At 49.4% G+C, this 11,572-nt stretch overlaps 1 protein-coding gene across 2 annotated transcripts in view; it reads right to left on the bottom strand.

The window, feature by feature from the left end:
- The window catches only part of Psd2 (pleckstrin and Sec7 domain containing 2), a 52,640-nt gene that overhangs the window by 27,466 nt on the left and 13,602 nt on the right, over positions 1-11,572 (bottom strand). The window contains exons 3-7 of one of the 2 annotated variants that reach the window (XM_017800919.1): positions 9,167-9,616; positions 8,576-8,770; positions 4,402-4,482; positions 2,555-2,667; positions 1,612-1,672 (exon numbers count right to left, since the gene is read on the bottom strand). In XM_017800919.1, coding sequence (XP_017656408.1) covers positions 1,612-1,672; positions 2,555-2,667; positions 4,402-4,482; positions 8,576-8,770; positions 9,167-9,616 — 900 coding nt within the window. The remainder of the gene's footprint in view (positions 1-1,611; positions 1,673-2,554; positions 2,668-4,401; positions 4,483-8,575; positions 8,771-9,166; positions 9,617-11,572) is intronic. The other variant, XM_008844281.2, reaches the window with a different exon arrangement.

Genomic DNA, 11,572 nt, shown 5'->3' on the forward strand with positions numbered 1-11,572 from the left:
GCTGGGGCTACAGGGAGACCCTGTCTCAAAAAGACCAAAAAAAGAAGTGTGTTTTGGTTTGGCTTAGTCTAGTTTCTTTTGTTTTGGTTTTCAGGCAGGACTGGATGGCTGGTTAAGATGTTCCTCCCCCCCTGTGGCTTATTTGAGATGAGCTCTGATAATAATTTCCTTTGTTGTGGCAAAACTTTCGGGGATATATCTCTCTCTCTCTCTCTCTCTCTCTCTCTCTCTCTCTCTCTCTCTCTCACACACACACACACACACACACACACACACACACACACACACACACACCTTCTCTCCATCCAATACAACAGTCAGGCCCAAGCTGACTACAAAACTTGTCACAGGTTTGCTCTTCCTAATGAATGCATAAGACCTCAGCCCTCCCCTGGCCAGTGCCCCCATGTCCCATGAGCACAGGCCAGGCTGCACCTCCTCAAACTCACCCACTCCAGTTGCCACCAGGCTGCAGGCTTCCCAGCCTCAAGGCTCTGCCCACAAACTGGCCATTATTTAGGTTTTAATAATATCAGGGAATACTACTGTTTTTCTTAGGTGGTAATATTGTTTATAACAAAAGCCTGACTAGGGTAGGGCCCTGACACTTGAAGTAGCCTACTACCTCAGTCCTGCCCAAGACACTGGAGGAAGGCATCCTCCCTTCCACAACAGATGCAGAGCCTGAGACTCAAGAGAGGGCCAGGGACTTGCTCAGGGTCACACAGCTACCCCATGGAGGCAAGAGCAGGATGTGAAGTCCGGTCTATCCTAGATCTTTCTTCACCCCATATTGCCTAGGCTGTCATGGCTGACTCTGGGACCAGACATACTGGCCTACTGTCCCTGAGTCACTAAAATACACTCAACTCCCAGGAGGGACTCTGACCAGCCCTGGGTGAGTGATGGTGGTGGTTGGGTGGGGCAGATGGTGTGATGGGGACACACACGGTGGATGGAGGCGAATCTAAGCACACAGAGCATGCACACCACCACTGCACTTACCACCTGAGGTGGGGCAGGCAAGAGAGCCCAGGGCCAGCCATAGCCAACAGAGGAAGGAAGAAGGGATTAGTGAGCATGGGAAATCTAGAGGCAACCTAGCTGGCCACCTCACACCTGTCCCTCCACTCCTTAGCCTGAAATAAGTAAAGGGGTAACGATAACCTATCCTTTAATAGGTAAAGGCCAGCTTGCCTGGGGCATGACATTTCAGCCAGACCACAACTGGACTTTTGGAGGAGGTAAAGAAGAAGGCTTTGGCAGTGAGAGGCATGGACCCCACAAAAGTGCACCGAGTCACCCACATGCCACAGAGATCTTGGCCAGGATATCCTGTCCCTCAGAGGGACCCTGACTGTACATCTGTTTACCATGCCCTAAACACTAAACACCAGTGTACCTCATTGCTCTCAATGCCCTTCTTAGGAGTGGAAACCCAGACAGGTCCCAGTAGATAAAAAAGGACAGGGTCAAATCTAGAAGCAAGGTGCCCAGCTCCCAGGTGTGTTAGAAGAAACACTGTTCCTAAGCAAGAGTTCTTGAGAAGTGGGGGGCTGGCTATGGGGAGCCAGTGAGTCAGTAAGAGTACATTCCCTCAACCCCCAACTCACATGTCCATGCAGGTCCGTGTTGAGCAGCATCAATGCACAGGTGAGCGTGTGGATTCCATCTAAATCAGAGACAGTGGCATTCTCAGTGTGAGGACCCAGCTCATTCCCACCCCAGCCACCTGCCTGTCTCCCCAGAGGACCAACCATGAAGACAGAAGAGGCCAAATACCTGCCCCACACACCTCAGGGACAAAACCAGGGTGATGCTTGATTCCCATCCCAGTGTACTCAGTCAGCTGCCTGTACCCAGTCAGGATGCCCCATCATTCAGATGGACCCTTACTGCCCCAGGCCTGCTCTGGGCCAGATATCTACCTTCTGCAGCCAAATTCACCTTGAATCTTAAACTTAGCAAAGGTTCTGGGTCCCAGGTGATGTGCCTACATTAGCAATTAGGGGGATTTGTTCTTCAGTTCCTAAGACTCAGGTCCATCCATAGAGCAAGTTTTGCCCCTGGGAGACCCTGACCTGCACATCAGGACCACCACCTCCACCTCACCAAGAGTCAGCATTGTGACTTGGGGCAAGGGAGCGTGAAGACCTGAAAGAATGAGTCTCTAGGATGGAGGACTTGGCAGGCACTGGGAACAGCAATAAGTGATGTCTCATGTCCAGCTGTCAGAACCTATTCCACGTGTCATCCATTATTCACTGGACATTTTATTGTTTTGGTTTTTGATACAGGATCTCACTCTGTAGCCCAAGCTGTTCTCAAACTCCAGACAGTCCTCCTGCCTCATCCTCCCAAGTCCTGGGAGTACAGGCATGAATCACTACACCCAACTGTATTCATTCAATCTTAATTGAGCACCTGTTTGCCACACAGTATAGCCCACCTAGGCCTGCCTGCAGGACAGAAGTGGCAGGTAGGCAAGGGTTTGGGGAGGCCAGGGCTCTACTGGACAGGGAAGGAGAAGAATGGAGGGGGGCAGGTGCTATACCTTCTGAGGTGCTGTCATCAGGGTTACACTGGCGATACCGGTGGGAGAAATGTGTAAGGACCCGTTCACGTTCCTGAGTCTCCCCCATCAGTGGGAAGGCCTTCAGGAAGGTTCTGAAATGTAATTCAAGGTTACAGAGTGCATCCCAGAGCCCCTGAGTCTGTCAGCCCCACTGTTGCCCACCCTCTCCCCATCTCTTCCCCATCTATCTCCTCAGCAATCTCTCACACCCATCTTTCCCCACTTTCACCACTGCACCCTCAGGCCTGTCCTCACCCACCTGACCCACTATAGAAGCCTGCACACCACTGGACCAAAGGCTGCTAGCACACTGCCATGGTTCTTCTTCACAACCAGTACCTTCCAAGTCTCCCCTGGACCTAGGCAGTCTCACTCCAGTGATGCAATATACAAGCCCCCGCCCCCGCCCAGCACCCATGTCTCTAAGATGAGCTAACCCAATCAAACACTCTCCCTCTGACTTCCCTCATTCCTTGAGGTACATTCCCTTGAGGCTCAGCTCAAGATAGCTTGAGGAAGACCAACACTCCCCATAAGAACAGTGACAGTACATTTCCTTAAGCTATCAAATAACAGCAGAAGCAGTGAAGACCACAGGACCATGATCTTGGAGTGAAGAAGACCAGACAGATATGGGCTGCCTTTTCCCTGGAGAGATTGCTGTCAAAGTGCTCAGGCAAGAGGCAGGACATTGGGTCATTTCATGGGGCTGGCAAAACAAATTTGGAGACTTGAAAGGCAGTAAGCACATGACCACATATTTTGAAGATATGAAGGTCAAGGGCTGCAAAACTAAGCACAAAGCCTTGGAGAAGTAGAGGGACTTTTTTGAGAGGGGCAGCCTTTCTGCACAGAGGTAGAAAAATGAGGATTCGGAAATCACCAAGGGGAGTGGCCCCAATGACATGGCAGGCAAAGCTGAGGCTCTTCACCCCTGAGCCAGCCCTGAGCAACACAAACTTCAGAGCCACCTCTCCTCAGCCAACACTACCCAGATTAGGACCACATCCCATGTTCCTTTTCAATTATTTTGCAAAATATGTAAATCTTTTTAACATTTTATTTATTATTTTTATTTCATGTGTATGTGTGTGTTGTCTGCATGTATGTAAGTACACCTGTGTTGTGCAGTGCCTGCAGAGGACAGAAAGGCTGTTGGAACCCCTGGAACTGGAGTTACTGCCATGTGGGTGCTGGGATTTTGACCCGGGTCTTCTGCAAGAACAGTCAGTGTTCTCAACCACTGAGCCATTTCTCTAGCCCTGCCCCCAAATAAGTAAATCTTTTGAAAATAATAGAAACTTCATTTTTAAAAAGTATAAGAGACATCTGGAATCCAGCAAAAGGGCCTAGCATCTGAAGATACCACCCTTAGCTCAGAGACTGCCATCTGTCCTTCCAAGGACCTGGTTTAGCATCCATCTACTGACACTCAGCTACATCTACCCATCCTATACCTCCTGAGGTCCAAATACTAGAAAGCTGAAATCAAGTCCCTTTACTGTCAAAGTAAACCAGGTGTATAAAGGCCTACAGCATCTAGTAGGCAAGAAATGCCCCACACAGGCAAACCCTTGACCTCCCTTCCTATCTTAAAGAGTCAAGACTACACATCCACCTTCAAGTCCTCAGCACCCACCATGTAGCTGGCATTCACTAGAGTGCTGGACTACAGCTGTCTGTAGGGACCCCTCCCCACAGCTGCACCAGAAAGGGTCAAGAAGCTTGTCTAAGATTACACTACAAGCTAAAACAGAGCTGGAATGAGAATCCAGACATCCTGCCCAGACTGCCTATGGGCGCTGTCCCATCTCAACCCCACTGACCTGAGTGCTCGGTCCAAAGTGAGGCCTGAGAAGTCGAAGAAACTGAGGTACTCCCCAGCCACCAGCCTGCTGAACTCATTGCTGTCAAGAAAGCATGGGATGTCAATTAAAAGCAGGGTCCAAGTCCCAGGATGGATGTCAGAACAACAGAAGGTACTTGGGAAGTGGGGCCCAAAGTACCCTTCCCCACCCACCCAGATCTGCCCAGCCCTTGCGCTGCACTCACTCATCTTGGACAGATCAACTTTAGCCTGGAGGATTAGGAAATGATGCCTCAGCCAACTCAGAGTAAATAAGAGCTGGCCCGATGAATCAAGCAGAGGTGGGGTAGTGACAAGTATTCCCAACAGAGCAAACTATATAACATGTCCATCAAGCTACCAGCAGGGCCACAAGAGAAGAGGCAGGGACAGGATGTCAGGTCACAGAAGGATCAGGAAATGACTTCAGAGTCTGAAAGTAACTCCAGACCTGCTGGTGGCTTGATGGACATGTCATATAGTAGAGACCCATAGGGAGTGTGCAGGCATCCAGAAAAGCGGTGGGTGAGATGAGAACATTTAGGAGGTAGAGACCACCAGAAGAGGAGATGGATATGGACCTAACTGGGAAGGTGGAGATGCTAGAGTTCAGGGCAAGGTCAGGACTGTGAGTCCCTGTGAGAGTAATCCTGTAAGAGACAACTCAGTGGCGGGAGCTGAGGCCATGCGAGGACAAGATGCAAGCAAGCTGGAGGCAGTGCTTGTTTGTCATCTAAACACTAGGAGGTAGGAATATTGGGAGCTTGAGGCTTGCCTGGCTACATAATGGAACCCCGCCTCAAAAATAAAAAAAGTTCGTCAGGCGTGGTAGTGCTCACCTTTAGTCCCAGCAGGTGGGAGGCAGAGGCAGGCGGGTATCTGTGAATCTGAGGTCAGCCTGGTCTATATAACGAGTTCTAGGCCAGTCAAGGCTACACAGTAAGACCCTGTCTCAAAATAATAAACAAATAAATAAATAAATTTAATTAATTAATTAATTAATTAAAAAGAAAGAATTTCAAAGGTGTAGGTGGGCTAGGATGTAGCTCAATTGGCAGCATGTTTGCCTATCATGCAGGAAACCTTGGGTTTGCTCTACAGCACCACATAAAACAAGGCACAGTACTTCACATCTGTAATCCTAACACTCAGGAGGTAGAGGCAAAAGGATCATGAATTCAAGGTCATATTGAGTTTGAAGCCAGCCCGGGATACATGAGACCTTGCCTAAAAAAAAAACAAAACAAAACAAAAAAGGTGTTAAGAGCACTCACAGAGGACTCAGGTTGGGTTCCCAGCACCCACATGGCAGCTAACAACCTTCTATAACTCCAGTTCCAAGGAATCTAACACCCTCTCTGACCTCCATAGGCATTGCACACATGTGGTGCACTGACATACATGAAGGCAAAACACTTACATACATTAAAAATATATCAACAAATAGATAATTTTTAAGTGCAAAGTCAGGTCTACTAGCCCAGGGCTGAGCTCAGAAGACAGCCGCATTAAGGGTCCCAACTGAGGAAAAGCCAGTGAGAAAGCTGAGCAACTGCAGCCGAAGGGGTAGGGCTGTGCCTTCCTCGGGGACAGGGAAGAATGTGTTTCAGAAAGCCTGGAATGAAGAATTAAAACAAATTTCCTCCTGATTCCAATTAAGGCTCAAACTCTCCTTCCCATTTACAGGAAACTAGAGGACTATATGAAGCTTCGTTACATCCACATGCAAAATGTGGAAAATTCCTTGGGATGAATGGTTCTGTTTCTTTAATACATGGCCCTTAAGAAGGAAGAGGGGGTTGGGGAGATGGCTTATCAGTAAAGTGCTTGCCTTGCAAGCATGAGGACCTGAATATGGATTGCCAACATCCATATAGAAGGTGAGATGTGGTAGCATGGATTTATTGTCCCAATCTGGGGAGATGGAGACAGGAGGATCCAGGGCTCACTGACCAGCAAGTTTAGGCAATCAGTGAGCTCCAGATTCAGTGAGAGACCCTGTCTCAAAAAATAAGGTGGAAAGTGACAATCTCTGGCCTCCTCATATATATTTGTGGATACACAAAATCATGTATTCATGCATGCACTACACACACACACACACACACACACACACACACACACACACAAAGGAAGGAAAAAAATAGAGAGGACTGGTGGTGGCTATAGACTAAATGGTACTTATGACACAGAGTACCAGATGCATGAATCTTGTGAATCTTGCTCCAGCCCTGATTTGAACACATTTTTTTGTGTGTGTGGTGGTACTAAGGATGGAACCCAGGGCTTCATACATGTAAGGCAACTGTTCTACCACTGAGTTACAGACCAGTCATATTTTTATTTTATTATTGATACAGAGTCTCACTAAATTTCTCAAAGAGTTCTTAAACACATTCTGTAACCCACACAGACCTTGAATTTGTGATCCTCCTGTCTCAGGTGCCCAAGTAACAAGGATTACAAGCCTGCACCACCATGCCTGACCAAACCAATACTTTTTAGACAGAGAAAATTAAATATACCAAATATTAGAGATAACAATGGATTTTTGTTAATTTTGTTAGATGTATGTTGTAATGAAATTATAACTCTGTAAAAAATTCTTATCAAAGATATACTTTAGTATATACTTTCAAACATTCCAGCAAATAGGCAGAAAAATCTGTGGGATGATTGATAGAGGAAATGATAGAAATTGTTGAAGCTGAGAGCTGTGTGTGAGAGTGCACCTGTAATCTTAGCATTTGGGAGGCTGAGGCAGGAGGATGGACAGTTGGAGGCCAGCATGGGCTATATAGTGAGACCTTGTCTCAGAAAAAAAAAATTACTTTGAAGTTGGACAATGGGGTCTGTGAAGATTTGTTATATTATTTATTTTCATTTGTGTATTGTGGAATTTTTATACTGAAAAACTTAAAGAAATTGAAAGGAGTGGCCACTTGAGCCAACGCTTCCTAAGGTGGCCTGGATAATGGCCACCAGTTTCCAACACTCTAAACCCATAGTGACCTTGAAAAGGGAAGTTTCTGAAGGGGCCATGGTGGGGCAAGAACCAATCTGGAGGTGCTAAGAGAAGAGAAAGAGGGAGAAATCAAAGGCTACCCAGGGCAGAAAACCTGAGCGTTCTGAGCTCCAGAGCTGGGGAAAATGTTTTTGCTTTGTGGATGGGAGGTGTGACAACAGAAATTGCTGAACCGCAGCACCTGCAGAGGGCGCCCTGGGAAAGCTGGAAAGACCAGCCCTCCACAAGCTGAAAGGTTGTCTGCCTTCAGGTTAGTCTGTCCTGGGGGTGTTCAGCCCACCAGGGAGGAGATATAGAAGTTGTGACTTTTAGGCAGAACCCTGGGGGACTGAGTGACAAGGAAGCTGCAGAGGGTGGAGGAGACAGGAGGGAGAAGAGGAAGATCTGGAAACTGAGGCTTAAAGCTTTCATCTCAGCCTAACTTGGGTTAGGCTCTGATCATTTCCCTTAGCCTTGTGAGCAGCACAGGAAGGTGGCCAATTGTGCCCACTCCCCAGCCTTCCAGAGTGATAGAAACCCTGTGGATAGACCAAGGCAGGGGCTACACTGTCCTCAGACACTTGGTCTGTGCCATACACATCCCACGTGGGCCACGAACCCCTCAGAACTCCCACCTGGTTGGTATCCTTTGTACCCATTTTGAAGACCATATCCTGTGCTCTGGGACTTTTTAAGAGTTGGTCCCAATAGGCAAAAGGGCTTAAAGAAGCCAGATAGATACCCTTTCTAGAGCTCCAGGTCTCAGACATTTACCGCCCCCCCCCCAATCCACCCCAGGCTCTCCCCTCCACCTGGCCCCACTGAATAGAACTCTAGCCCTGCCAGGCTGCTCTGTCCTCACTACCTCCCTTCATGACCCCATAATCACATCCCCCATTCTGCTCCAGCCCTGAGGGGCCTACACCACACATCCCTGGTAGCAACCACCCTCCTAGGAACAGCCCAGAAAGGAAATAGATTTAGGGCGAGGTCAGGAATGAGGACAATGGCAGGAGGAGGTATCCTGGAAGGCCTGGTGGAAGCCCCCAGCACCAGCCATCTCTAAAAGAAGTCACCCTCATGCCCTATGGGCTGAAGAAGAGTGGCAGGTCTGCTTTGCCTGGGGTAGGGGGTGGAGAGACCCACTCACTTCTTGCCCAACTGCCGGGCCACATCACAGCGTTGGAAGCCTTCAAGGTGGTAGAGACGGCGGGCCAGCCTGCGAGCAGCTTCACTGACACCTTGGCACCCATTGGCCAGTGGATCTGTGCTGCCAGGCTCCAGCCCCTCTGAGCTGCTTAGCTCTGAGTCCGAGTCCGACAGGCTGTCCTTGAAGCTGGCATCACTGCACACAGAGAGGAGGGGATCAGAGACCCCACCCCGTGTGAGTCTGAGACGGCATCCCAATCCTCTGAAATCCCACCCGGGGACGAGAGCAGGGAAAGATGCTGCACTGCAGCAGGAGGGGCATTAACTCCAACTCCCAGAAATGCAGGTTGTTGAAATCAGATGTGGCTGTGCCCACAGCTCAGCCCTATGAGCCCTTTTGAGCAAAAAGAGCAGAAGAGCTGAGTAAACCCTCAGGGCCAGATGGGAAGTTGCACACAGAGGATAGACAAGATGACCTTGAGAGGGCTTGTGGACCTTGGACACCGGGTCACCCCAATATCCTTTGCTTCTGAATCTGAGCTTCTCTGCCTGCTCAGTGGCTCCCCAAGCCCCAGCCCAGGCCCTGCCTCACCTGGCTGAGTTCAACAACTTGTCCGCGTCCTCATCATCCTCATCATCCCCTCCTGGGCTCCCAGGTCCATCTTCATGGAACCCATTGGGCACCGACGTGAGAGAGAGGTGGCTCAGGACATTCTCTGAGCGGCTGCTGGAGATGGAGCACCTCAGGGGGCTGCCCAGCTCCCTGTCACCACCACCAGCTGCCCCCATCTCCCCCTCAGGCCCCATGTCCCCAATGCCTAGCCCAGCCCCAGGCTCAGGGCTGTCTCGGGCCCGCTGTTGGATGAGGGGTGTGAGGGGGGCCTCGAAGCTGACACAGCTGTCACTCTCATCAGTGAGGCTCAGCACATCTAAGGAGTCCAGGCTGCTGTACTGGGTGCCCCGCAACAGCTCAGACTCCAGAATCTTCTCAAACGTGGCACTGAAGCCATCTCGTACATCTGGCTCCCTAGGGCCATCCAGCCTGTAGAATGCAAAGATACAGTCACCATCCTACCCAGGTGGCCCCACACCAAGGTCAACAACCACACTACCAGTCTGTGTCTGGAAGAGGGGGCAGGGGAGGAGGGGGTACCAGAGAGCAGGAATGGACTGTGTCCTGTTTATCTGTTCTTTTAGCCCAAACTTACTGAGCACTAGGGGCCAGAGGCTAGGCTAGGGACCAGGGATACAGCAGTGAAAAGGACAGATATGTCATCATCCATTATTCAATACCTAACCCAGGGCCTGGCCAACAGTAAGCGTTATATATTTGTCTAAACAAATATGGGGCCTTGTTCTGCAGCCTGGCCTTGGGGTGCCTGCAGAGCAGAGTAGACATCGTCCTATCATAGTTAATGTCACCCTGGATTATAATTTTGCTGTCCCCATACTGAAGAGGTCCTTGACTCAGCCAGCCACGTTGCTTTCAGGGTTTGCCTTCACGTTATCCCTCAGCAAAACTGGGAAGGACACGCCACACCATGCTGGCCCTCCTTTCCGCTTGAGATCCTCAGAGTAACTCTTCCTCCTTCACCATTATCAACATGTATTACTGTTTGTTCCCCTGGTGCTATATGTTACCCAGCTCCCTGATCCCCAAAAAGAACATCTACCAAGCCTCGACTGGGTATTAGAGACATTCAAATAAGAGAGCACCCTGACCCTAGAGGGGTTGTCACCACTGTCAGAACCACAATAGTTTTCCTACCTCCCAGTCCCTTGAATAGCTAAGCAAACCTGGGGAGTGGCCTTGACAGCACTTAAAAGCCATCAGCTTAATTTCCAAACATCCAATCTACTACAATAAGCCATCCCAAATCAACAAGATTCCCCAGTACACTGTGCTCTAAGAAGCCAAATCCCCTCACCTACCCCAACTGACAGCTGCTGGTGGCTGTCCTAAGACCTGCCTGGGTGAACACTTATGGCCATGCACCCCCAGCACACACAAGCACCAAATCCCACATACATGCCCACCCACACAAACCTATAGAAACCTCTCCCTACACACCCACATGTGAACCAAATGTTCACCCACAAACATATAGACCAAGCACCAACACTCCCCATACACTCAAAATAACACATACCCTGTGCATATAAAATATACAGGACACATACACATACACTCACACCTGCCCCATACATATTCATACACCCCCTATACACATTTGCCCCTTCAGTCCAGGCAGACCTGCAGCTATGCTCATCGAAGCCTCCTTCTAATCCACGAGGCCTTTAGACATTCCATGCCCATCCTCTCCCTCCTCATCCGGTGTAACCCCAAGACCAGTCTTTCTACCTCCTATTGAGGATCATAAAAATGGGCTATAATTCCACTGAGTAGGACAGAAGTGAGATGTCTGGCAGAACTTGCTCACAATCCCAGGAAATGGTACTAGGAAGGACTAGCACACAGAGCCTGTATCTCTGGGGCTGGAGAGATGGTTCAGTGATTAACAACTGTCTGTAACTTCAGCTCCAGGGGATCCAACACCCTCTTCTGACCTTTTCAGGCATTGCATGACACAGGAGCATATGTATATGCAGGCAATACATTCATACACATAAAATAAAAATAATAAATAGGGGGCTGGAGAGATGGTTCATCAGTTAAGAGCACTGACTGCTCTTGCAGAGGACCCGGGTTCAATTCCCAGCACTCACATGGCGGCTATGAACCATCCTTAACTACACTTCCAGGGGAATCCAACGCCCTCTTCTGACCTCCACGGCATTGCATGACATCGGTGCACTCACATACATGCAGGCAAAACACTCATACACATAAAAATAATAAATAGCTGGGCGTGGTGACGCATGCCTGTAGTCCCAGCACTTGGGAGGCAAAAGCAGGTGGATCTTTGTGAGTTCAATGCCAGCCTGGTCTACATAGTGAGTTCCAGGCCAGCTGGGGCTACAGGGAGATCCTGTCTCA

The sequence above is a fragment of the Nannospalax galili genome, unplaced genomic scaffold, assembly GCF_000622305.1.
Source record: "Nannospalax galili isolate Female #2095 unplaced genomic scaffold, S.galili_v1.0 scaffold760, whole genome shotgun sequence".
NCBI classification, from domain to species: Eukaryota; Metazoa; Chordata; class Mammalia; order Rodentia; family Spalacidae; genus Nannospalax; species Nannospalax galili.